Source organism: Nipponia nippon, unplaced genomic scaffold (assembly GCF_047370975.1).
Source record: "Nipponia nippon isolate SJK-2023a ecotype South Korea unplaced genomic scaffold, ASM4737097v1 scaffold_32, whole genome shotgun sequence".
NCBI classification, from domain to species: Eukaryota; Metazoa; Chordata; class Aves; order Pelecaniformes; family Threskiornithidae; genus Nipponia; species Nipponia nippon.
In genome coordinates, this window is record NW_028262350.1 from 5,936,921 (window position 1) to 5,963,657 (window position 26,737).

The following is a 26,737-nucleotide window of genomic DNA, read 5'->3' on the forward strand; positions in this document are numbered from 1 at the left end:
TTCAGTGACAAAACCAATTGCGTTAAAAAAAGAAAAATTTATTAACTTTGGAAGTCAGGCCTTGAGAAGGGTGCCACTTAGGAAAACATGAAAGTCTGCATTTATGCATATGAATGAGCACGCTGACATTGTCCAGTGAACTGTGCAGCATTAGCTGGCCTAATTTAGCTGCGATTTTCGAAGGAACATACGGGAGCTGGCTGCCCAGCTCCTTTTAAAAATCGCAGCTGAATGCCCGTCTGTTTTGCCGTCACAAAAGATGGCTTTTGTAAGCGTCCCGTGCTTTCCCCTCGCCGCAAATTTGGCCTCAAAATTGGAAGTATGTCTGAGGAGGCATGAAGCAGTTTGCCGTGTCGTGCAGCTGCGAGACAGCTAGAAGTCAGATGGATTCGGGGCGGGGGGGGGCTTGGAATAGCTTGGAAAAGCTGTTTGTTCAGAGTTAAAGAAAAAAGCAGCCACATAGACAAGGCCACTGCTGCTGCTGCTCACAGCGCGGTGTGTCCAAGCCTCGGCGAGGGCTGCAACGGCAGAAATCGGTGACGGTGACCGAGGCAGGATCCAGCAGTAATCGCTCTGTGTGTTTTTTCAGCTGTCCAGTTACCCGAGCATCCCGCAGCCTCCGCAGGCTGGGAAAGGCACGCGGAGCAGGGAGCAGCCCGGACGCAGTCGCCCAGGCGAGGTAATGCCAGCTTGAGCCACGCGGCGCGGGTTCAAGCGCAGGGACAACCGAGGAGGTGCAGCGGGGCCTGGGCTCCTGCCGCCTCGCCTCCGCTGTGCCAGAAGGACACTTAACCTCGCCGTTACCTTTAAGCGTGTCATTATCTCTGTGTGAGGCAATGCAGCCAGCTACAGGCGTCCAGCGAAGCACGTGCTTCAGTGTTTTAAAGTGCAGAAGCCTTCATTTAACAATGAATTTGCAGCAAGAAATTCTGAAATGCTTCAGGCATTTAACTATCGCTGAAAAAGAAGGGTACGGTGGCAGCGCTCTTTGCTTGCGATAATGCTTCTTGGGAAATCATCTCGTAGAAGCCGTCGTGTGATGGCTGTGTTTGATCTTGTGCTCAGAAACAGGCCGGGAGCAGAAAAGCCCGAGGTCACAGCTGGGATCGGGTGCAGGCACCCCAGGCTCGCCTGGGTTGCTCCCTGCGGATGCAGGGTGCTGCTGGAGATGCCCCTGGGTGTTGCGCGTGGCCTCCAGCTGCTGCTCCGAGAGGCCGCGTCTCCCAGGGGGCCTGCGTCCCATCTGCCAGCCCTGCGCGGATGCCTCGGGTGCTTGAGGGCCGCTCCGACGGCGCCACGCGCCTAGCCGTGATCCCAACCCATCCTTTGTGTCTCCGGGCAGGCCAGCTGGCAGCGCCGCCTTGTTTTCCTCTGCTATAAAATGAGGATAACGCGACTTATTTTGTACCGGGTATAGCAAGTACACATCAGATCCTCTCTGCGGAGCAATTTTCCTGTTGGAAGCGTAGGTTAGGGGTTTCACGTGGTCAGCATTAAGTGTTCCTGCCTGTAGTTCAGCTGCAATCTTGTAGCATCGACACCGTTCTTGCAGCTTGATTTGTTAATAATTCAAGAATTCTTGATACCGGGCGCGTAAGTCGCCACCTACGAGGTTACTTTCAAAAGGAGCTGTTTCTTGAGATGCGCGCGGTGGCTCGCGGGGCGTTCGCCTAATTCCTGTGAATCGGACATGCTGTCCTTCGCACGTTGTGCAGTTCCCGTGAAACGGTTCCCGAAAGATGGATCCGTTTGCGCGAGGTAAATTGCGGTGTGCTGGCAACGGCGTAGGCAGACGCAACCCACCTTTCTACAGCAGCATGGGACCGAGCTCAGGGGCTTCTGCTCCTTCGGGGCTTGCTATTGATTTTCTCCGTGTCAGAGGAGACTTCAAATACCAGTTCATCGTTGCTTGGAAAATAACATTTCCTTTTCTATAGCGTGACATTATCATTGTTGTGTAAATTCCGTGTTGGTAGCTGGGGGAAAATGCCTTAGAAGGGGGATTTAAAGGCATCTGATCAATGCTCATCGGTGCTAGGGAATAGTTTCTGTACAGTTTGGATTTTGCTGTCCTCCTCCCGTTTATTTTTGTTACCCAACAGGGTGTTCTGGCTGCTCTTTGGCAAAGCACGTGTCGCCCGATGGTGGACCCGAGCCTGCTGCCTCCCCAGGAGCAGACCTGAGGCCCCTGCCGCTGCGTCCAAGTTGCCTTGCCGTCGCACGCCTGGGGTTTTTACCCACGACCCCTGTTCAGGTCTGCGACTGAGCTGGGACCTCTGCTGCCTCAGGGCCTGGATTTCCTCCGGCTGGAAATGCAGGCTGGCCGAGCAGAAGCCGGAGCTACGAACCCGCTTTCTCTTTAGCGACAGCCGTGGCGTGCGCCTGAGCCCCCGGTGCAGGCGTGGGGCTGAGTCCGCGGTTCGGAGCGATGCAGAGCGGTGTATCGCCGGCAGCGTGCTTTGCCAGGAGGTTACTCGCGGTATTCAGATGGAAGGTAGGATCCCAGTCTCGGGGGATGAATGAAATTTCTTAAGTCAGCAAACAAGCGGTGATACGTTTTTAGCTTTGTTGCGAGTGTTGGAAAGCATTGTGCCAGCTCCTCAGCTCTCATCTTTCCCTTATTTAAAGACATATTGTGACTTAAGTGAGTTACTTCTTTTTTTCCCCCTCTGAGTATTTCTTACCCCCAGAAATTCAGTATTCCCATTTAGGAATGGTTTCCAGGCTTCTTACATCTCTTCCCATAAACTTGAAATCACCTGGAAGTCCACTATCAGAAAACTTCTTTGAAAGCCTGTTCCGTATGGGAAATGTTTTTGGTGGTACGTTGAGAGGAGGTGTGGGTACGTACGTGTGGATCCGCGGTTCTGGAGCTACCTCGTCGCCGCTGGCTGTTGTCCCCTGGCCTTTCGTGCAGGGATTTGGTGAAGGGGTTTGACCCTTGGTACCTGAATTTCAATCTGATGCCTCCAAGCTCTGAAACAAAATTCCTCTCTTGCTTTATATTGCTGATGACAGCAATATTTCTTCTTTCTCTGTGAAGCTGGTGTTACAGTATTTCGTTGCTGCATGTATTCGTACGCCATATACAGAAAATGAAGACTTAATGCGTAGTAGAGATCCTTGGAGTGGTTGCATTAATTGGAATTACACCAGAGACCACAGTAAGTCCCGCTGGCGTGCACTGGTGAAAAATGCTGTGAAAATAGGAAGTTACAAAGAGAAGTTTGCAGGTTTTTAATGGAGGGAAGAGACCCCCGAAAGCGCCGTGCCCAGCTTCATCCAGCGTACCTGCCCGGAGGAGGAGGAGGAGGAGCACCGACACAGGAATCAACTTTCCCGGAGCTTGCTCAGCAAAGCACCGCCTTTCATTAATTGGTTCCAGCGCTAATCGAAGGCTGGTGGTCTGATCGCAGGTACGGCAGATGTTTTATAAACCCCATAGCCTCCGGGAGAGGTCCAGCCTTTGGAAGGAGCGGGTTTCCCCCGCGCTGAGGGTCACCCTCTAGCCCAGGCACAGCCCTTCAGCTGACTTGTAAAGCACGAACCAGAAACCGGGGCTGATTAATCAACCGTATTTGGTCACGAACTTGTTAACGGCTCGAAAGGTCTTTGCGGGAGCTGTTGAAAAGTCAGTTTGATTACATCAGCTGCACGCTGCATTTCTAGGGGCGTGCAGCTGGAACACCCTCGGCATGCGAGGTTAACACTGAGGTGCCCTGGGAGTATGTTTTCCATAGTCTCCAGGAGAAAAATAGGTAACTTTGCTGATATAAACATGTGCAATATGTTATATATTATGTTATAGAGACGTTATATATGCAATATTATATAAATGCTCTTAAAATGAGGTGGAAAGATGTCAAAATGTACAGCAAGGATCTCTGAAAATTAGGATTGATCGGGTCAGTTTTGTGGTGAGACACATGATTCAGAGAAGAAAAGTGCGAAATGTAAACGTTCCGGGCATCGGTTGCTGCCTTGTTACGGCACGGCGTGAGGAATTGTTTGGCCAGGTGCGATGGGTTATTCTCACAAGCCAGGTGGAGCGCACAAGAGCATTGCCGGGGGTGATGGGAGCAGAGGAGGGTGAAGGGGGAATTGCCCATGTGGAGGGCAGAAGGAACTGTGCTCTTGGTCTTTAGACCGAGATATTTTCATATCTTGGTGCAAATTTTTCATGTTTTGATATTTTAATTGATATTCTCCCCCACTGTCAAATGTACGAATAAAATTTGCAGGTAGCATGGAACGGGGAGGCATTTTGTAAAGCCAGTGGAGGGTCGGAGACAAGGACCGCCGTTTTCAGTGCTACGGGCCTGGCGTCAGCTGGGTGGGCGGTATTCCCCCTCCAGCAAAACGGCTTCGCGGTGTGGAAATGTGAGCAGCCTTGCCCCCGTCATTGACATCCGTCCTCAGCCCTCCTGGAGGTGCTGCCGGACTTCGGGCACGTTCAAGGGAAGCTGGGGACGCTTCCAGTCCCATCGAAAGGCGGTGGCCAGAAGTGCTTCTGTTGAAAACAGGTACGAGTACGTATTATCGAGGATTTTTGGAGTGTGGCTGGGCAGCTGCCAGACCACGCAGCAGCACCTGCAGCATCCTGCAGGATGGAGGACACGCGGCCTTGTAGCCGTAAGAAACTTCTCAAGTGCGAACAGAAATGCGATTGTATCAAATAGAGGACGAGTTTATTAAATGAACCGCAGGGAGCGAGGTGCGGATAGCTGCTTTGCCTCCGCGCGGGGCGAGAGCGTGATCCTCCCGGCACAGTTTGATGTTGCACCGTGTCTGGTCCGCGGGAGGTCCTGGCTGCTGCGTGCATTGCCGTAGCGCCTAGGTGCTGCAGGGCAGGCTGGCGACCGGGGGGCTCTGCCGGCATAAAAACAGCCACCTTCCCCTGAATGTTAGAAGTAGGCAGCGAGACAGAGGGCAAGCAGGAAAGCTTTACACCGTGGTTCACCCAGAGCGTGGTATTTCCGAGAAAACTCAAGCTGCCCTGAAGTTTCCTTCGCCAGCGTGTCTGTTGGATCACGCTGTCCCCGATATTTCTCCCGTGTATACTGGGGAGGGAGGGCAGTTCATTGCTGGACCGGCACGGGAAGGGAGGAGCTCAGGAGCGTGGCACCAGGCTGTGAAATGAAATTCTGCTTTAATCGCTGGCTCTGAAATCTGGTTTCTTGTCATCTCTTGCCTTTTCTTGCTGACTAGCTGGTTGGAGCAGCAGTGTGACATAATGAGCCAATTGGGGTTTTTTTAACAAAAAAAAGTAAGTTATGATCCTCTGCAGTGCTAGGATTTTACGCTTTTCCTATTTGTGTGCGTATTTCGATGGCCAGTGAGGAAAGACAAGATCCTTGTCTCTTCTCCCCAGTAACAAGCGATAGGATGAGGGGAAACGGCCTCAAGCTGCGCCAGGGGAGATTTAGGTTGGATATTAGGAAAAAATTCTTCACCGAGAGGGTGGTCAAGCATTGGCACAGGCTGCCCAGGGAAGTGGTTGAGTCTCCATCCCTGGAGACATTTAAAGAACGGATAGATACGGTGCTTGAAGACATGGTATAGATGGACTTGGCAGTGCTAGGTTAACGGTTGGACTCAGTGATCCTAAGGGTCTTTTCCAACCTTGACGATTCTGTGATTCTATGATTCTATGAAAGGAGCAAAATGACAGTAGCCAGTGCAGGGGTGAGGGGATGGGTCCAAACTGCCCCGACCTGGAGTGCCACGGTGCGGCAGAAACCCAGAGAGAGCTGAGGTCTTGAGAGACCTCAAAGCTAATTTAATAAATTGCTGTTTTGTAGTTACGAATTCAGATTCTTAAGAAGGACTAGGAAGAAAAGCTCAGGAAAATAGGAAAACGGGGCCTTTTCTTTGTCAGATGCCAATTTAACTCGGCAATCTCTGATCCCTAGCTCCTGCGGTTTAACATAAGCTAATGAGGGCTGAACATCTCGCTTGCAATTACAGGCAGGGGTCAGCGAGATGCGGGTCCCGGCGTGCCGCGCCCGGCGCCGAGGCGGGTGACAGCCAGCGCCCGCGGGACGCAGAGTTCGGCGCCCGCCATCTCCCTCCGCTCCGACTGCGCCGACGAGGTGACGTGGGCCCACTGGGGATTCTCAGTGAAACTCTGCTGACCTGGATTTGAACTGCTGAGCTGTAAACCAGGCTGCACCTACCTTGCACGCCCAATCCCAGAAGCAATCAGCCGTCGTTTCGGAGTCACGCCTGTCTCTGCCTCGGCTGCTTGTGGGTTAAAGCTTACCGGTGGCAGAAATGTGAGCTCAAGCGTTCAGGGGGCTGCTAATAAAAAGCAGCGGCAAGGCTGGCCCACGCCTGGAATGACACAGTCTTTGAGCTGGAAAAGACTACAAGGCAGTGCAGTCAGCGTCCTGGCCAGCAGGAGATTGCTTCTTAAAGGGCGTTTGGAATTTTATTTGTACAGTCTAGTCATAACAGACTGAAGGAATTGGGTTTCCCTAGCTTACCCCTGGCTTTTCTCACCCTCCCCCTGGAGCTGGTGGCTGCACAGCTGAAATTAAAGCACACTGAAGCCTTCAATCACGTTTCCAGGCCGCTGGTGGTCTTCTGGGCTAGCGAAAATCCTTCCCTTCCCGTTGTCGGCTGGGGCTGTTGAGGCGCAGAGGCGCTGGGCTGCGCCTCCAGCCCACGGGCCTCTCTGGCCAGCGAGCAGTTACCGGTGCGGCCGCGCTTTGGCACGCAAGCCGCCCCGTTGCCCCCAGCGTGCGCGTGTCCGGCAGCAACCCCTGGCTGCAAGCGGCTCCGTCTTACTCCCATCTGGCCTTCGGCCTTTGCCTCCGGTGCCACGGGGCTGCTCTCCCCCGTCGCTGCAATGGCTAAGCTGTCCTCGGAGGCTCCGCTCCGCTGTTCTTTTTCCTTTTCCCCCCTGACTTTGAGGGTTTGGTGCGTACGGTGGGGAGAGACTGAAGCAGCCTCAGGGCGCCCGTGTCGGGACCGGGGCCAGCTGCCCGTGGGAGCTCCCTCCACCTGAAGTCATTAACCCTCAAAGAATTTTTAAAAGTGATTTTGGATTTGACATGTGTCTCATTCATGTGCAGGCTTGGAAAGTCTGGGTTTTTTGCTGATGTCCTTAATCTCTGCTGCGGAGGGTTCCTCACGGCCATTAGAAATCGGGTCAGCGGACTCAAATTGGTCAGCAGAAGGTTCCAGCTTTGATATCTTTGTGTTTACCTAAAAGCAGAGTAATACCCGGCCTTCCCGGGCAAAATGCTTCATGCCCCGTGTAACCCTGGGAGTGTTTATTACCCCAAACGAGCTCCGCAGCACAACTGGCGGGAGGAAGCCTGCGAGGGGAGCGTGGTCACCGCGACCAGTTGTGTTTGCAAAGCTGCGACAAGCATTTGCCAAAATTCCTGTGACCGTTCGGTCGAATCCACTTCAGCTCAGCCTGCCCTGCTCCTCCTGGTCCACCCGAAGCTCGAGTCGCCTCCGCTGCAGATGCGTCGTGCTCGGCAAGCCCTCGGCAGCCTGAAAGGCTGATGCTCCCCTTCCCCCCAGAGCACCCGGTTCCTGATCAGCGCGCTGGAGTGCCATTCGGACTGACAGCGTTGTGTAAGACACGCGAAGCCCAGGCTGCTCGGAGACGCTCACCGCTTCCCCCCGAACTGCCTCTGCACTGATTTGTTTCTTGTTTCCATCTGGAGCCTAAACAGCAAAATTCCCATAGCGGGCGAGACAGAGCTGGGATCTGCTTTTACTTGAAGTGTGCATTCTCCTTTTGACCGTTTATCAGCTGTTTGCCTGCAGAATTTCTCCATGGTGACAATAAGGTGAATTTCCCTAAAATCTCCGTGTATCAAATAAGAGCAGCACAGCCTCAGCTCAGAGAGGCACAGCAAGGACTTGCTGTGGTCCTGCTCCATCCCAGGCCATGCCGTGTGCCGGGGGACTTTGGGGGAGAGCCAGAGTGGGCTCTACCCTTCCCATCCCCTCTCTCCTCTTCTCTCTGCCGCTCCAGACCTCAGTTTCCCACCGGGAGCTGGGGGTGACATGGCTGACAGAAGTCACGCCGTCTTCCAGCATCGTCACCGGAGTAAAAAGTGCCTGGTGCTCGAGAGTGTGGGTGCGTGACTGGAGGGATTCAAACGGGGAAGAGACAGACGGACAGCTTCTGTGCCGTGCGGTTGTGCCAGCCTTCGGAGGGTTTCCCAGCTGGAAAACGCGTGTCCTGGTTTGTGGTCGGAGTTCAGTTCGGGTTCTTTGTTTATTTGCATGGAAAATGAGGATGTGTTTTTTTCAGCTGCTTTGCAAAACCAGTATTTGGGCTGTTACTTTCTCTTCCCTGTGATTTATCCCCCAAATAAAACTCCCATCAGGATGACATTTCCCCATTTCACTTCACACGGCAGCGTTGCCTCCTGACCATCTGACGTCTCCCTCTGCTCTCAAAAGCTGACCGAAACATCTTGGCTTTCTTACGAGCATGAGAGCTGAAAAATCATAGCCTCCCTCTGCTCATGCAAGCTGCCGCTCACGTGGCGGCCCCCCATGCTGCGGCGACCGCATTCCTGAGGAGTCCTTGAGGATTTTCTTCCTTGCGTGCACCCTAAAAGCAAAGTCTGCCTCGTTAGGTTAGAGCTGAAGAATCGCAGCTAGACGGTCGGTCATCAGCTTCGGCAACCAAAGGAGCGGAGATATTTTAGGTTCAAGGGTTTCCCATTAGAATCGTAGGATCGTTAAGGTTGGAAAGGACCTCTGAGATCATTGAGTCCAACCATTAACCTAGCTGCCTGGTCCACCTCTAAACCATGTCCCTAAGCACCACATCCACATGTTTTTTGAATAATTCCAGGGACCATGATTGCACCCCTTCCCTGGGCAGGCTCTTCCAGTGCCTGACCACTCTCTCCGTGAAGAAATTTTTCCTAATATCACATCTAAACCTCCCCTGGCGCAGCTTGAGGCTGTTTCCCCTTTCCCTATTGCTTGTTCCTGGGGAGAAGAGACCGACCCCCCCGGCTCCAGCCTCCTTTCAGGCCGTTGCAGAGAGCGATGAGGGCTCCCCTCAGCCTCCTCTTCTCCAGGCTGAGCCCCCCCAGCTCCCCCAGCCGCTCCTCCCCAGCCTTGGGCTCCAGCCCCTGCCCCAGCCTCGCTGCCCTGCTCTGGCCACGCTCCAGCCCCTCCATGGCCGCCTTGGGGTGAGGGGCCCAGCGCTGAGCACAGCATTCGAGGGGCGGCCTCACCAGTGCCCAGCACAGGGGGACGATCCCTGCCCTGCTCCTGCTGGCCACACTGTTCCTGATACAAGCCAGGATGGCATTGGCCCTCTTGGCCACCTGAGCACACTGCTGGCTCATGTTCAGCCAGCTGTCGACCAGCACCCCCAGGTCCTTTTCTGCCAGGCAGCTCTCCAGACATTCTTCCCCCAGCCTGCAGCGTTGCATGGGGTTGTTGTGCCCCAAGTGCAGGACCCGGCACTGAGCCTTGTTGAACCTCATACATTTGGCCCCGGCCCATCGATGCAGCCTGGCCAGACCCCTCTGTAGGGCCTTCCTACCCTCCAGCAGATCAACACGCCCGCCCAACTTGGTGTCATCTGCAAACTGACTGAGGGTGCACTCAATCCCCTCATGCAGGTCACCAGTGACGATATTGAACAGGACCAGCCCCAACACTGAGCCCTGGGGAACACCACTCGTGACCGGCCGCCAACTGGATTTGGCTCTGTTAACCACCACTCTCTGGGCTCGGCCGTCCAGCCAGTGTTGTACCCAGCACACAGTGCACCCATCCAAGCCGTGAGCAGCCATCTTCTCCAGGAGAATGCTGTGGGAGACAGTGTCAAAGGCCTTACTAAAGTCCAAGTAGACAACACCCACAGCCTTCCCCTCATCCACCAAGGGGTCACCTTGTCATAGAAGGAGATCAGGTTGGTCAAGTAGGACCTTCCCTTCATGAACCCATGCTGGCTGGGCCTGATCCCCCGGTTGTCCCGCACGTGCCACGTGATGACACTCAGGATGATCTGCTCCAGGACCTTCCCCGGCACCGAGGCCAGGCTGGCAGGCCCGTGGTTCCCCGGATCAGTTATGTAGTGGCACAGACGCAGAGGTGGCCGTGGTTTCTTATTCCTCTGGTTTTACTAATCAGAGGGATTTTTTTTTTTTTTCCGCCCATCGCAGGCTTTTGAGAGTGGCAGGATTCACCCTTAGGGGCTCGTTGCTGTTTTCAGTGAAAAGGGGCAAGTCTTTGGTTTTATCCCTGTAAGCGGCAGCTGCTCAGGCGCATACCCTGGGTCTGCCCAAGCCGTTGCACCCCGTGGGTCCTTTCGGGCGCTCTGCGTTACGGGGGGATGTATCACACTGGGATTGGGGAGCGAGCTCTGCAAGCGACCTCGGAGGAACCCGAAAGCCAACGCCGACCTCGCAGCCTTCATCCAAGGAGCACCTCGGCACCCGGCACGGAAATGGGAGACTGGGGCTTCTCCCTCGGACGATGTGGTTAACCTTTAGCAAGTGCTGTTAAAATCTGGTGGTGGTGGATGAGGCGTGTGGATCAGAGCTGAGCGCGAGGCTGATCTCTAACATAAAACTGGCGAGTTCGGGGTGGGAGAAGGAGCTTGGGGACGGGCAGGAGCACCGCAGCGTGTGGCCAGCCTGTGCTCCGCGGTCCGAGGCAGCTCCTCAAGGCGGAGGGGCTGGGTGATGCGATGGAGGAAGCTAATAAGGAGCTGGCGAAGTTTGCGATGGAGAGGAGCCTCTGGGCGCTGGACCCCGCTGCCTCTCATAGCTTTTGTGCTCCTGGGGAGCTGACCAAGGAGCATCGCCCTTGTGCTGGGCACGTCCAACCGCACTGCCGCATCCTCGTGAGCCCCGGCCTCCCCGGCACGTGCAGCGGTGCCCACGAGCGGGACTCTGCCCTAAGCAAGCAGCGTAGGTGCTGCGTGACCCTGCTGGGCTGCAGACCGGAGCTGGGCCGACTTTAAGTCATATTTTTTGCCCTCCTGACCCTGAAGGCCCTGAATAACTCAAGATTCAGAAACAGTCTGTGCATCTGGAATATTTCTGGCTCACTCATCGCCCTGTATCTAGATACCAGCCTAAAATAGCTCCTTGCCGAGCTGCATCTCGGTCACGGCTGGTAGCAAATCTGCAGCTCAAATCCTTAAGGGGTGTAAAGATGTCCCTGCTGCGGTGGGCTCACGGCGTCACGGGGCGGACCGGCGCTGTTTGCTCCGAGCCTTGCCCTGGCGGGGGTGGCCTGCGGCTGAGGAGGCAGCCAGGATGGGGGTGGCTCCTGGCGCAGACCCCCCGGCTCAGCCGCCCCGCGCTCCCTGCCGCAGCCCGAGGCTCCTCCAGCATCTTCGCTGCCTCCTGCAAGGCCGTAGCTGCGGGGGACAGAGCGAGCGGATGACAGTGATTGCTTTAATAAGATGGGCTTAGCCCTTCTGAAACCAGGAGAGAGGCCCCTGCCTGGGGCCCACCCTGGTACCCTGGATCATGTGCGTGGACCCTGGTGCTTGCCACAAGGTGCTGACTCGGGTGCTTTTTCATGGCACACGGTGTAGGGAGAACCCAGAGCGGGTCCCTCTGGGGCTCTGCAGGGCGAGGGGCACCCCCAGCCCCACGGCTCGGGCTGGGTCGTCGCATCACGCATTGGCCTGCATCCCACCCGTCCTCCCTGGCTGGCAGAGAAGGGGCTTCCCCGGGGACGTGACCCTCTGCGGGCAGGGGGATGCCGGGCCTCTGCCGCTGCTGCCAGGATGGAGGGGACTGGCAGCAATGCTCATGTGGTGTCCCCCACTGATCAAAGGACCCCGAACAGGGGGAACGTGCTGCAGCCCCCTCCCCAGCCTGTGCCTTTGTCCTCAGGCTCCGTCCTCCCAGCTCAGGCTGGGGGCTGCAGGGACACGTGTGGCCCTGGAGCATCTCAGGGACGTCAGAGCATCATCTCTTGCGCCATCCAGTCCAGGCGTGCGTGGACTGGACTGGGGGAGCCCTCTCGTGGCTGATGTGCCGAGCAGTCCGGCTGTGCCGAGCAGGAGTCCGACTGTGCCGAGGAGTCCGGTTGTGCCAAACAGTCTGGCTGTGCCGGTCAGTCCGGTTGTGCTGAGCTTTGCCTCACCAGCATTGGCTGATCATCACCCAGGCTGGTCCCATGGGAGGATGCTTCATCCCTGTGGGTCCCTCTGGGAGCTGGGGACCCATCCCCGAGTCCCCGTCTGCCTGGTTTTGCCCACCCCACCGCAAAGCCGGGCAGGGCCCCACACAGAGCTGACCCAGCCGGAGGGTGTCCCTGGGAGGGGACGGGAGCCTGCCCGTGAGTCCCTGAAGAGGGACGGTGAACAGCTCTTGCATCCCAGAGACGCGCAAGGGACTGGTCCCCATGCTGCGACAGCGACTGGTGCATGTGGCGGGGCGGGGATGGCGCTGTGTCCTCGCCCTGGGACAGGCACAGGACAGAGCATCTCTGCGGTGGGACGGGGAGCAGCCGTGTGTCCCCGTGGTGGGGCAGGGCCCCCAGCCGGGCAAAAGCTCAGAGGGCCCAAGCTCGGTGGCACTCGCCATGTGCCATCACCTCTGTATGATGGGACACCAGACTCAGACAGGCGTCCCAACCCTTGGGGATGGGCCAGGGCGGAGTGTGGGACAGGGGCAGGACGTCGGTGGGATGAGGTGAAGGGGACCAGGGGCCAGAGCATGCTCATGGATGAAATGTGGGGAGGCTCGTGCCCCCAGAATGAGCAGAACCCCCATCATTTTCCAAATCTTTATTGTAAATAAATTCTGCGACATTGCAGGAGGCTTCCCCGGGGGCCGGAGCCGGGGCCGAGCGAGGAGCACGCGGCATCTCCAGCAATGGCGGCTCCGGCAGTGGCGACGGCGGCTCCCCAGCGCGTGCAAAGCAGGAGCGCGAGACGAGGCGCAGGCGTTTGAGGGGGGCGGCGAAGCCCCCACCCCACAACCCGGGGCCCCATCCCGGCTGTGGGCGGTAGCGCGGAGCGAGGCGGTGCGGGATGGCGGTGCGGCTGGCGGTGAGTTGGCGGGGTGGGGGGCTTTGCCACCGCCCCGGTGTGCTTGTCCCCTGCCACGCGCCGGGACGGGGCCCATTGGCTCGGCCTGCTGGGGGGCCTGGGGACGGTGTTTTGCTCTCTTGGCTCTGGAAGCACTGGGTGCACCCCCCCATCCCGGCCGCGGGCCCTCCCTGACACGTCCGTGGCGGCACCGTGGCACCGCTTGACCTTACAGCGTTAAAATCATTAAGAAAAAACCCCTATATTTTTATATATATATATATATAAATGTCCCCAAACCCAGTGACAATGGTGGCTTCTTGCTCTGAAACAGGGGCGTCCCCTCGCCACGGGGACCACCCCGGCACTGTGGCTGTGGCAGCTGTGGGGACATTGTGGTGACAGTGATGGAGATGGGGGGGGTTCGGTCCAGGCCCCTAGCGCCCATGGTGGCCCCAGGTCCCCACGTCCCCCAGCCCGTCACCACGGGGCACCTGGCTGATTGATACATCACGCAAGGAGCCACCACCAAAGCCAAGCCTGGGGACGTCCAGCCACCCCCTGTCCTGCTGTCACCTCCCAGCACCCTGGCACAGCAGTGCCATGGCCCCTGTCTGGTGCTGCTGCAGCCAAGGCACCATGGGTGCTGCAGGCACCCAGCTGGGCTGTCACACCGCGCTGGGGGCCACCGCACGCCTCGGCCCTGGCTGGGCTTGGGGACACTATTGGTCACCCCCTGGATCCATGGTGGGGGGCAGGGACGCTAGGCGAGGGAGGAGAAGGAGGGGACACCCCACCCCCACCGTGGGCACGGGGTCCCCCGTCCCGTGTGTCACGGGTGTCCCCCCACGCACACACTGAGTGTCACCTGGGGTGTCCCCCCAATGCTGAGCGTCACCAGTGGTGGAAGGAGCCAGTGAGGGCCCCGGTGCTCCGTGGTGCTGTGGGCTGGGTGGCCCTACAGAGCCATCCTGTGCAGGGTGACGTGGCACATGCCATGGGGCTGGGGGACAGCCGGCAGGCGCTGTGCACCAGCCTGCCCTGGGGACAGGTGCCACAAGCCTGCCATGGGGCTGGGGTGACACGTGCCACCCACCGAGCAGCCCCATGCACCCCAGCCCCGCTGCCACCTGCCCCCCCCACCAGCCTCAGTGCCACCAGTCTGGGGTTCACCTGCCTGAGCTGGGGGAGGGGGGCAGCCCCTGCCCTAGAGGGAGAGCCTGGCACCCATGGGTGCCAGTCCCCACTGCTGGGGACATTGGGGTCCCATGGCCGGGCGGGGGCAGCCATGACATTGGAGGGGGGGGGAAGTTTGGGGGGTTGCTGACCTGGTACTGGGGGATACTGGCCTTGTCCTGGGATATACTGGCCTGCCATTTGGGGGGACCCAGGCCCCAAAGCTGGAAGATGCTGAAGGGGGGATGTGGGGCTGGGGGGGTCCCTGCTCGCCCCCACAGGTACATTCATCCCGGTGCGGGAGTGCCGCCAGCCCCGGGGCGGGGGCCGGGAGCCCCGTACATTCGCGGTGGCGCGGTGGGGGTCGGGGGGGGGTCCTGGGTGCCCCCCCCGCTCTCCTCCTCGGCCGGACTCTTGGCAGTGGCGCCCCGTTTAATTGCTGTTAATGAGGCGCTGGGGAGGGGGGGGCGTGGGGCAGAGTGGCCCCGCTCAGGCCCCCCCGGACCTGCAACACAGAAGTGGGGTGTGTTTAGTGTGGGGCTGTGACACAGGGGGACACATGGGGGGACACTGAGCTGAAAAGAGCCAGCACCGGGGGGGCCGCTGCCAGGCCCCCCCCCAACCGCCATCTCTTTTCAGCTGTGGGGGGCACAGAGATGGAGACAGCACGGCCGGACACACAGCGACACGGACAGACGGCCCCGGCCCGGGGGGGCTCCCACGCCGTCAGGCTGCCGGACTGTGACGGTTACAGTGACGGTGACGAGACGATGGGGGGGGACGGTTACACTCCCTGCTGCGCTGGGTCGTACCTTCCTCGGCGGATGTTCCTTGGGGGGAGGACGGCGGGGGGAGAGGAGAGGAGCGTTAGTGCCACCCCCGTGTCCCCGCCGTCCCCCCAGTGTGTCCCCCGCCAGTGTCCCTGGTCCCACAGGCAGCAGACGTGTCCCAGTGAGGGGACACGCAGGAGCGCGCACACACACACGTGGGGGCCACCGACACAGCCCCCCCGGCACCCCATGCTTGGGGACACGGCCAGGACCGAGCAAGGGGTCAGGGTGACAGTGAACCCCCGGTGACACATGCAGGCAGGGCAGGCAGGGCCAGGGGACCAGGCAGGGGCTGGGACAAGGGACCAGGCAGGGACAAGGCAGGGACGAGGGGACCAGGCATCCCCAGCTCCCAGGGGACCACACCACAGGCGATGCCCAGCTAGGGGGGACTGGGGTGCCTGGGGTGGCCTCAGGAGGGCAGGGGCCTGGCCCTGGCATGGTGACAGTGCACGGGGGGATGTGGCCGGTGACGGTGCCAGCAGCGGAGGGGACGAGCCATGCGGCGGCTGCTTACTTAAATCCCCAGCCTGTCCCCCCTAGGACGATGGCAGCCACCAGCACGGCCCCCGCGATGGAGCCGATAATGATATTGGTGCCGCTGGGACCTGTGACAGAGGGGACAGGGGGAAGGGGACAGGGACACACGTCAGTGGGGGGGACACGGGGACACAGCCCCAGGGCAGCCCCAGCGCTGCGGGGACCTGGGAGGGGGACAAGACCCAGCTGTGCCCAGCTAGGCCATGGCACCGGGGGGGATGGTGACACTGGACCCCGGAGGGTGGCTGGGGACAAAGTGGGACACCCTGGCCTGTGGGGACCGGGGACAGTAGGGACATGGGGAGCCCGCTCCCCCCCGCGGGGCGCACGGACCCTTGTATCGCTCCGTCTCCCCTGTCGGCTTCGGCTCGGGGATGGGGTCGTAGACGCTGCAGTCCTTCCCCGTCCACTCGGCCCGGCAGATGCACTTGCCCTCGTTGCTGCAAACCTGCGAGGGGACGGCGTCACCCCCCCGCTGCCGTGACACCTCCCCGGGTCCCCTTTGTCCCCCTCCGTGTCCCTCACCCCGTGGTCGAAGCAGATCTTCCCGTCCCAGCTGCCGGGGCAGGAGCTGAAGTTAAAGGCTGTGGCTGGAAGGCATTTGTGGTCAAGACACAGCATGCCGGGGCCGCAGGGCGTCCCGTCCTCCACGTAGCTCAGGTCCGAGCCGTCCACCAGCTGCACGTGGCCTCCCCTGCGCCAGGATGGCAAGAGAGGGTGACACCGGGACCCCCCCCACCGGGGACGTCCCGGTCCCCACGGCGGTGGCACCCACCTGCAGTCCACGTAGCGGTTTTGGTGGAAGAAGGTGGTGGTGGCGATCTCGCCACTGAGCTCGCCCAGCCGGGGCGCGCCTGAGATGTTGGCGCAGAGGAGGAAGCCACAGAGGACGTCCCTGCAAGGCACCGGTGGCATCACCAGGGTGGGCAAGTGGCAGCCGGGAAGGGACATGGGCACGGGGCTCACTCACTGCTTGTTGCACTGCAGCCAGCCCGGGCCCTCGCGCCCGCAGTTGCCCCTCTCGGTCCCCTCCACGTTGAGCTTCTCATAGCAGAAGCGCTCGGCTGAGCCTGGGAGAAAATGGGTGTCACCTGCTTGTCAACCCCTGTCCCCCCCTACCCTGGCAAAGCCACCCCGGGGCCAGCACTTACCATGGCCCCACAGCGCGTTGCACTGCCGGTCTCTGGTTTTGCAGCGCCCGCCGTAGCAGCGTCCCTGGGGAGCAGGGAGAGGGGTCACGGGGCTTGCACACGCGTGTGCGTGGCCACCGAGGTGGTGCAAGGACGGTGCCCCCCCACGCACGTGCTCAGCCCGGGATGGGACCACCGCCCCGGCTGCACGGGCAGGGGACAGGCTCACGGGGACCGGGGAGCCATGCGCACGTGGCCACAGGACGATGGTCAGGGCGCGGGGCCCCACTCATGCGTTCATGTGGAAGGTTCGCACGGCCCACGGCTGCAACGCAGGCAGACGATGCAGGCTTGCACGGCCCATCGCTGCGGGCATGTGTGCACGAGGAAGCAGCGCACGGATGGGAAGAATTACAGGGTAGGGGCCAGGGCCACGCTCGCGCACACAGGGAAGGTGCGTGGCACAGGGACCGCGGCCCTGGCTTGCACAGGGAAGGGTTGCGTGGCGCAGGGATGACGACCCGCTGCACAGGGAGGGCTCACACACCCCGGGGACCCCGGCTGCTGCGGGAGTCAGCTCACCCCACAACCCACACCCGTGCATGTGTGCGTGGCTCAGCTGCGGCTGCAGCCATTGGTGTGCCCAGGCACCAGGATGCTGGAGCCCACGGGGACGTGCTGGAGCCCGGGGCAGGTGTCCAACCCCATGGAACGTGCCAGAGCCCCATGGGAACGTGCCTGAGCTCACAGGATGCTCCTGACCTCCGTGGGGGTGTGCCCAAGCCCCATGGGACGTGTCCAAGCCCCAGGGGCCATGTCCAAGCCCCATGGGATGTGTCCAAGCCCCACGGGATGTGCCCGAGCCCATGGGGACATGCCGGAGCCCCACGGGCCGTGCCCAAGCCCCACAGCTGTGTCCCGCCACGCCGGGCCGGACTCACCTGCTCGTTTTCGCAGAAGTAGCCGTCCAGCTTGTGGAGGTTGGGGGGACACTGGGGGGACACGGAGAGGAAGACGGGTGATGCCACGTGGCCCCGCAATGCGTCCCCGTGTCCCCCCCAGCCCGGCTCACCTGGCTGGAGTCCCCGGTGCAGCTCTCGGGGATGTCGCACTCGTTCACGGCCTCCCGGCAGGACACGCCGCGCGGCTCGTACTGCACCCGGGGGATGAAGCCGCCGTGTCAGGAGCCTGCGGCGCAGGAACCGCAGCGGCTCGCAGGACCCAGCCACGCGGGACGCCGGCTCCGGCCCCCCGGCCCCGCACCTTGCAGCCTTTGCAGCAGAGCCCGTCACTGCACATGGCGTCGTGGGTCAGCGTGCACTTCTTGCAGCAGTTGCCCCCGCTCTTCGCGCACTCCTGCCGGGACAGCGGCCGGCACGGCACATCAGCCACCCGGCAATGCCGGCAGCCCTGGCATGGTCACGGCGAGCAGACCCCAGTCCCCGCTCACCGCCAGTGAGCCGCAGTCGCACTCCTCTCCCGCCTCCACGAAGCCGTTGCCGCACTCCGGAGGGTCCAGGAGCTGCCGGGACCGAGGAGGTGCTGGGGGGGCCCCCGAGCTGGGTGCTGCCACAAGCCCCCCGAAAAGGGCATCATGTCCCCAGGGGACGGCGGGACCCCCAGACCGCTTGCCATCAAGCGTGAGGGTCCGGTTCTGTCCCCCGCTGGGGACACCGGGTTTGATGCCAGCGCCGTTACCTTGGACATGGCAGGGGCTGGGGGAGACCGCGAGTCCCGAGGGACCCTCGGAGCCGCCCCTGGGGCATCGCTCCCCCCGCGACAGCCGCCCCGGGGCCGGGGGGATCGGGGGGGCCGTTACCTTCAGGGGTTTGTTGAAGAGGCAGCTGCCGCCGCCGTCCTGCAGGAACTGGTTGTACTCGTCTATGCTGCAGCGGGAGAACTTCCGCGGGAGGTAGTACCTGCGGGGCGGGGGACACCGTCACCCCCCCGCGCTGCCCAGGTGGCATCGCCAGGCACAACTGTGCCCAAAATGGGGCAGGACCCTTGCCGATGCCCCCACCAGGAGTGGTGACATGAGGCACATGGGGGACGGTGGCAGTGCCACCCCAAGCGGGCACCCACCCTGTGTCCTCCATGATACAGCCCAGCCACGAGTCCGGACAGCGGCAGTCCCCTGGGAGGAGAGGAGACGGGCTGGGGGTGCCGGCTGTCCCACCACCGCCTTGGTGGCACTGCGGTGTCCCCCGACCCGTCCCCATCCCGTCCCAGGGGGTGGCAGGTACCTGCCGCCGCACGGTGCTTGTTCCACATCATGCCCAGGTTCTGCCCCAGCGTCTGCGCTAGCGTCACCGCCATGGCTGCCACGTTGCCGTACTGCCCGGGAGGGAGCGGGGGGTCACCGGAGGGACCCCCCGCGTCCCCAGCCCGCTCTCGTGGGGGGACTCGCCGCACCCACCTCGTTGACGCCCCCGGCGCGGGCCGGTGAGCAGATGCCCCCCACGAAGGCGGTGCCGCTGCGGCTGCTCTGAAACGTCCGACCCCTGCGAGGAAGAGGACGGTGGGGACGGGGGACGGTGGCTCCTGGCCCCGGGGAGGTGACGCGGCCGCGGCGCTCACGAGAAGAGGTGGACGGTGTCGCTCTGCTCCACCAGCCCCTCACGCCGGTACTTGACGAACTCGTTCAGGGTCTCCAGGGAGTCTTCCCCCATCCGGATCCGGTCCTCCGAGGCCCAGGTCTCCATGGCCACCAGCACGATGCGGGTGTTGAGCTGCTCCTTGTAGATCTGCGGGGGCGAGGGGATAGCGCTGGGGACAAACCTCTGCCCCAGGACAAACCCACCGGGTGCTGGGGACCAATCCCCCAGGGACAAACCCCCCAGGGACAAACCCGTCAGGTGCCAGGGACCAACCCCCTGGGGACAAACCCCCTGGGGACAAATCCCCCAGGAGCCAGGCACAACCCAGCCCCACAGGGACAAACCCCCCAGGGGCTGCAGATGAAAGCCCTTGGGGACAAACCCTTCAGGCACCAACCCAGCAGGTGCTGAGGACCAACCTCCTGGGGACAGACCCCCCCCCCCGGGACAAACCCACCGGGGACCGGGGACAAGCGCCCCTAGGGACAAACCCAGCAGGTGCCAGGGACAAACTCCCTGGGGACAAAGCCACCAGCTGCGGGGGACAGTCCCCTCAAGGGCAAACCCCCAGTGGGACAAGCCTCTGGAGGACAATCCCCCTCCCAGGGACAAACCCCCCCAGGTGCTGGGGACAAACTCCCTGGGGACAACCTCCAGCAGGGACAAACCCCCTCCCAGGGACAAGCCCCCCAGCTGCCAGGGACCAGCCCCCCCAGGGACGAACCCCCTCTCACCATGTCGGCCAGGTTGACCACGGACTTGGCGAAGTTGCTGGTGAGAACCACGGACTTGCGGAGCTGCAGGAACTGGGGGGGCACCAGGGACCAGGTTGGGCCGGGGGGGCCACCCTGACCCCCCACCCACCGACCCCAGGACCCCCCCGCGCTTACCAGCTGGTGGTCGTTCACCACCGCCAGCTCGATGTACTTGGTCTCGCTGTGAACCGTGTGCTGGGCTCGGCGTACCTGCCGGCGGGAGCCCAGGGCTGAGCCGGCTGCGGCAGGATCCGCCCGCCAGGCCCCAGCGAAGGGGCTTTTTGACCCCTTTTCTGGCTGCCTGCGAGGGTATTTGGGACGCACGGAGGGGGAAAAGCCGCCCGGGTGGGCTCGGGGATGGATCCCCTCCGGCTGCGGCGTCTCTGGGGGGTGCCCAGGGTATCCCCGAGCCCGCGCAGGAGCAGCATCCTGCAAACACCTCCCCAGCACCCACGAACCAGCCCGGCTGCACCTGCGGCAGAGCAGCCACCCCAGCGAGGCTGAGCCGGCAGCTGGAGGCCCACTGGGGTCAAGCATCCCCATCCCCTGCCCCGTGTCCCCTGCCCCATGTCCCATGTCCCCTGCCCCATGTCTCCCGTTGTCCCTGCTAACCTGCCGCCGCCGCCGCAGCTTTGGTAACCCGCCCGCGACGCGCTGGTTCAGTGCAGGGAAGAGGCAGCCTGGAGGGAAGGGACAGAGCTGGCGGGGCACAGGACACGGGGCCACCGGGGCCACTGTCACCAGACCTTGGGGATGAGTGCTGGCTCTGCGCAAAGGCTCACCCGCTCGGGAGCAGCTGGGGACGCGCTGGATGACGTGTGGTCGAAGGCCCTGCCATGGGGAGACAAGTGTCACAGCCACGCGTGGACGTGACAGCATGGAGGGGGGACTGCCACGTGCCTGTGTCCCCAAGGCTGTCCCCGAGCCGCAGCCAGACCCATAATGCTGCAGTGGGGAAACTGAGGCAGGCACATGGTGGGTCCTGGTGCCACCACTCACCTGCCCGTGCTCTGCGCCCACCTGGGGCTCGATCAGGTAGGTGGCTCGGCCATCTGAGAAGACCCCGCTGCCAAGAGAGACGGGGGGTGACAGGGTGCAGGGGGTGCAGCCCCCCCGATCCCCCCTTTTGGCCCACCCGGCGGCAGGGGGCTACTCACCGCAGGCCCTGGCAGCTGGAGAGAGCCACGAAGGAGCGGGGCTGCCCCCGGATCCGGCCCTGGTAGTAGCAGTGCTCCCCCGCGCCCTGCCAGAGCGGGGAGAGGCGGCTGAGCCGGCCGGACCCTGCCCCTGCCCCTGGGCAGCTGCCCCTCGCCGGCGTGCCCGGGCTGGCGGCCCTGGGGCTCGCTGCCTGTCACCCTTGGGGTGCGCCTGGCGCCCACGGCACCCGGGCGGGCACCCACCGCCGCCCCGGGCAAGGCTGGCAGCACGCGCCAAAGGCCCCTGGGGCTCACCCATCGCCAGCACCGCGTCAGGTGCATCCCCCCGTCACCCACTGGAGCAGCACCCCGAGGCCTGGGCTGGGCACCCCAGGGGCAGGGGGGCACCCCAAGGCCACCCAGATGGAGACGCTGGTGGCCACGCCTGGACTTCTGCGGGATTTATAAATCTGCCACCATGACCCCAGAGCTGGCACGGCACGGCACGGCACGGCACAGCATGGCACAACGTGGCACGGCATGGCATGGTGTGGTACAGCATGGCATGGCATGGTATGGCACAGCACTGGCATGGCATGGCGTACCACAGCGTGGTACGGCACGGTACGCAGCTTACCGTGCTGTGGCTGCCGTTGCTGCCCGCGCCGACGTGCCGCTCCACGTAGTGGGAGGCGAGGAGGTGGCTGCGGGGAGCAGGCGGGGGTGAGAGGCCGCAGCGGTGGGGAGGAAGAGGAGGAAGAAGAGGAGGAGGAGGGAGACGGCAGCAGCCGTGGCCCTGCTGGCAGCACCCTCATCGTGCACCCACCCACCATCCATGCATGTGGCATCACCCCGGCATGGGACCCCCTGCTTTGGGAGGGTGCTGGCACCCCATGGGCCGCCCTCCCTGCCCAGCTCAGCCCCGGTACGGGAGCTGGGACGGCTCGGCACAGTGCACCCCTGTCCCCAGGGACCCCCGGCTTCTCCACCCCCTCCCTCCTGCAGGAGGCAGCGGCAGCCCCGTGGCGGGTGCCCCCAGCCCCACCGTGGGAGCCCCCAGCCCTACAGCGGGTGCCCCCCACCCCGCCGGGACCCCCGGGGCCGCTCACTGGTTCAGCCGGAGGTCGAGGGTGAAGGCCGAGCCGAAGGCACGCACCACGAAGCTCACCCGGGCCAGGTGCAGCCCCTGCAAGAGAGCCGGAGCCGTCAGCCCCCCCGCGCCAGCCCTCAAAGAAAATTAAAAATTAAAATAATAATAATAATAATAATGAAAAAAAACCCCAACCCAAATATGCAGCCTCTAAAGGTGCACTTTTATTTTTAACCCCCAGAAATTCAATGTAAAGGAAAACGCTGGTTTTTTGCCCCAAAGTCATCGTTCCCGCAGTGCTGGGAGGGCACCCGCATCCCGTCGCCCACCTCCTCAGGAGCCGTATTTGGGTGGGGGCTGCGGAGCATCACCCCCGCCCCCGGCAGGCCCAGCTCGGCCGTGGCAGTGCCGAGCCGGCGTTTTGCCCGCCCTGCGGCGCCGTCGCTCCTGACCTAATTCCTGCCGGTGGCAGCGGGAGCCGTGCGCTGCGACACCTGCCTGAGACCCAGCAAACTCGCCGCACGGATGAGGGTCCGTCACCCCCAGCGCGTCCCTCGAGAGCTCCAGGGCTTCACACCGGAGGAAACGGCGGCCAGGAAAAGCCCAGCCTTTCCTGGGGCGCCCCAGCCCCTCGCTGGGACCCCGGGTGCAGCTCAGGACGTGGGGATGAGGACGCGTTTGCCACCGTGCAGCATCGCGGGGAGGGGACGGCCCCAGCCGAGACCGCGTCCACCGGGTCAGGCAGCGCGGCCGGGAGAGCCTCACTGGGGCTTTGCTGGTGCCGCCACCGGGACCCCACGGCACCATCCCGACTCCGAATCCCCCGGGATCCGCAGCCGCTCTGTCCCCCCGCGACGCCCCGGCTTAACACCTCCCTAAAACCCCGCCAGCGCCAGTGGCGGCCCGGCCACCCCCCGGTGTTTCCTGGCGTCCGGCGGTTTTACTTAATGCCGGGTTTAAATCACCTTTGCGGCAATCGCAGCTCATTATTTTGCCTTTTATCCAGCGAAGATGGGGGGGGATCGATGCGCGCCGGCCTCCGCAGCCGCCACCGCCTCTTTGAAAGCATCAACCCCCCCCCCGGTGCCGGATGGGCCGCGTGTGCCAGCTCCCCGAAACGCCGGGCGAACCGGCCGCCAGCCCCGGGATGAAGGTCGCCGGCCGGTGCAGATGCACCGAGCCCGGGGTGGAGAAACCGGCTGCAGTTCGGGGGACGGCAGCGGGTGGGACGCGTGGGGCTGCGCCCACGTGGCCTGGATCCGTCCTCCCCGGCGCCGGAGCCATGAGCCCATTCATTCTGCAGGAGCCCTGCCTGCTCCCTGCCCGCTCCCTGCCTGCCTGCCCGCTCCCATTTCATCTCTCCTAACGCCCGCGCGCGCACCGCCGGTACCCAGATTTAATGGGATGTCGCGGCACACATCGGTGCCCTGCCGGGAGGGGGGACAGCAGTGGCCTGGTCCCCAGGGGGATGAAGGCTCCGGTTTGGGATGCCGGTGGCCACGCGTGTGCCGGGGTGCGGCCGGGCCGGCGATGGCAGCTGCCTGGGGACCTGCCTGCCCCCCCGGGGACCCCAGAAAGAGCACGGATGGGGGGGCTGGGGTTCACTTACGGGGCCTCCTCCTCCTCCTCCTCCGGGCTCATTCCTGACCCTGGTGTCCAGCTGATGCTTCTGGACTTCTCCTCCCGAGCTCTGCCCCACCAGCCGGCTGGGGTGGGTGACCTGGGAAACGACGCGCCCGTCCTGCCATCCGGCCCGGGGGAGCCTCCGCTGCAGCGAGCCGGCCTGCGCGGCGGGACCTGTGGGCGAGGGGAGCCGGTCGCGGCGGCCGGGGGGCTGGGGGCACGGGGAGCTGGGGACGAGGAGGGATGGGGACGGGGACGTGCTCTGGGGGTGACCCAGGTGTGGCATCGCACCCCAAAGGGGACACGCGTGTCCCGGAGGGGGTACCAGGGGACGTGGAGGGTCGGTATGGGGACGTGTCCCAGGGTGGACGGCTGGGGGACACGGGGGGGACAGCCAGGTGTGGTGGCGTGTCCAGGAGGGGAGCACGGGCTGGGGGTGCCCAGGGGACTTGGGGGACCAGTGTGGGGACGCAGCTGGGAGGGGAAGCTCAGGGGGCCTGGGGTGCAGTGGCAGGTCCTGGAGGGGACACCCAGGGGACACCGGTGGCTGGGACAGCGACACATCCTAGAGGGGGGCACCCAGGGGACGCGGGGCCACCCAGGAACACCATTGCCCCTGGGAGGGGACGTCCAGGGGACAGGGAGGGCCGGGATGGGGACACATCCCGCGGGGACACGGAGGGGACCCGGAGGAGCTCCGTGGGGACACCTCCCGGAGGGGACGGGGCGGGGGGGGCTGCTGTGGGGACACCCAGGGGACCCGGAGGGCCGCGATGGGGACATCTCCGGGGGGACGGGCGGGGGACGGGGAGGCGATACGGGGACCCATCCCAGCGGGGACCCGAGCGGCTGCTGCGGGGACCCCCCCGGAGGGGGCGCCGGCGTGGGGACCCCCCCGGGGACCCGGGGCACCGGGCGGCTGCGGGGGGCGAGGCCCGGCCCCTCCCGGGGCGCTGCGGGGCGGCGCTGCGGAAAAATGTGTCGATGCAGCGAAAAAGCCGCAGCGGCGGCGGCGGAGCCGGGGCGCGGGACGGGAGCGGGAGCGGGGCCGGGGCCGGGGCCGGGGCGGGAGCGGGGCCGGGGCGGCGGCGGGGCCGGGACCTACCTGCCCGCGGGGTGAGCGAGAGGAGCGCGGCCAGCAGCCAGCCCCGCAGCGGCCTCATGCTTCCCTCATAATCCGAGCGCGGCCGCGCCGGGCCCGCCGAACCGGGGACCGTCCTGCCCGCTCCTGCCCGCTCCTGCCCGCTCCTGCCCGTCTCCTGCCGTCCCTCCGCCCGGGGCCGGGCAGGGAGCGCCCGCCGGGCCCGGGAGCGCCGCCCCCGCCCCCTGCACGCGCGCACGGCACCGGGACCGCGCGCCCCCCCCGCCCCCCCCCCCCCCCCCCCCGCCGCCACCGGCAGCGCCCGCCCCGCCCCGCCTCCCCCCAACCCCCCTCGGTCCCCGCTGCCGCAGCGCCGCTGCCACCCCCGCGGCCTTGCCCCACCGGAGCCCCCGCTACCGGACCCCCCCCCGCCCCCCCCCACATCCCCAGCCGGTACCGGAGCCCCGCCAACCCCCACCGGGGTCCCCAGCTGGGACTGGAGCCCCAACCAGTACCGGCACTCCCAGCCAGTATGGGACACCCCCCACCAGTACTGGGCTTCCCAGCCAGTACCAGACCCCCAGCTGGGATTGGAGTGCTCCAGCCAGTATGAGCCCCCCCCCCCCCCCCCAGCCAGTACAGGACCCCCACCCCCCAGTACTGGGACCCCCAGCCAGTACAGAACCCCATCACACCAGTACTGCCCCCCGCCAGTACTGGGCCCCCAGTCAGAATTGGAGCCCCGAGTTGGGACCGAAGCCCCCCCACCCCACCCCAAGCCCCCTCCCAGCTGGTACTGAGTCCCCGGCTACCACCAGAGACCCCAGCCAGTTCCAGGGTGCCCAGCCAGTACCAGAGCCCCTCAGTACTGGAGCTTCCAACTGGTACCAGGCCCCCAGCTGGTACTGAGTTCCCAGCTGGTACCGGGACCCCCAGCCATTATCAGAGCCCCGCAGCTGGTACCAGAGCCCCCCAGCTGGGACTGAAGTCCCCCAACCAGTGCCGACCCCCCCAGCTGGTATGTAGTCCCTAACTGGTCCTGGGTTCCCAGTTTGGCTGCAGGACCCCAGCTGTGGATGGAGCCGGGGATCCCCGGGGGAGGATGCTGAAACTGGGGGTGCCGGCCCCCCCGGCACGTGGGGAAGCGGGTCAGTCCTGGACCCACCGGTGGGTGGGTGGGTGCTGTGGGGTCCCCCAGGACGTACCAGAGCAAGGACCCCCTCCTGGGTTGCCCCGATTTCGGGGGACGCTGCAAGGCCACATCCCCCAGCTGGGGATAACGGAACGATTTTGGGGGGAGAAAAGCCCCCCTGAACTCCTGTTTATTGGAGCTGTGGGGTGGAGGGGGGGCACGGGCTGGTGGGAGGGCGACGCTCAGCCCCACGGGGTGAGGGACCGTCCTGGGGGGCACGGGGGGGCTCCGAGCCCCGAGGTGGCAGATGCTCTGACCAGCGCAGGGGGGACTCACCCCTGTCGCAGCGACGGGGCAGGCAGTGGGACAGAGACCTCCTGGAGGTCGCCAGCCCCAGCCCCTGCTCCCCAGGGGCTGCTCAGGGCCGCATCCAGCTGGGCGCAGGGCGTCCCTGTGGGGGACGATCGGCAGCCCCGGCCTGCGTTCGACCGGGGGATGAGGGGCACGGCCGAGCCACCGCGGTGCCCCAGAGCAGTGCATCGGTGTCCCCAGCTCCTCCCAGAGGCCGGCTGCCCTGGGAAGGCCCTGGAACCCCCCAAAAAGACAAAGCTGGGGGTCCTGAACCCCAGTTCCCATCCCTTGCCCTCCTCCAGGAT

At 63.4% G+C, this 26,737-nt stretch overlaps 1 protein-coding gene across 2 annotated transcripts; it reads right to left on the reverse strand.

Moving 5' to 3' along the window:
- Positions 1-12,733: 12,733 nt before the first annotated feature.
- ADAM11 (ADAM metallopeptidase domain 11) lies at positions 12,734-25,200 on the reverse strand. 2 transcript variants are annotated; one of them, XM_087770170.1, is made up of 26 exons: positions 24,974-25,200; positions 23,855-24,042; positions 22,265-22,341; positions 21,793-21,859; positions 21,177-21,262; positions 21,019-21,085; positions 20,802-20,850; positions 20,632-20,699; positions 20,155-20,229; positions 19,999-20,070; positions 19,245-19,411; positions 19,084-19,168; positions 18,911-19,001; positions 18,750-18,801; positions 18,487-18,586; positions 18,118-18,189; positions 17,931-18,023; positions 17,740-17,820; positions 17,609-17,659; positions 16,689-16,752; positions 16,508-16,607; positions 16,313-16,432; positions 16,063-16,231; positions 15,871-15,985; positions 15,515-15,605; positions 12,734-14,997 (listed from the first exon to the last, which is right to left on the reverse strand). In XM_087770170.1, the coding sequence occupies exons 1-26, from the start codon at positions 25,029-25,031 to the stop codon at positions 14,952-14,954; spliced, it is 2,304 nt and encodes a 767-aa protein (XP_087626296.1). In that variant the 5' UTR covers positions 25,032-25,200; the 3' UTR covers positions 12,734-14,951. The 2 variants fall into 2 exon arrangements, with proteins under 2 accessions (XP_087626296.1, XP_087626295.1); XM_087770169.1 differs by having other exon boundaries at positions 20,632-20,850.
- Between the last annotated feature and the right edge of the window lie 1,537 nt (positions 25,201-26,737).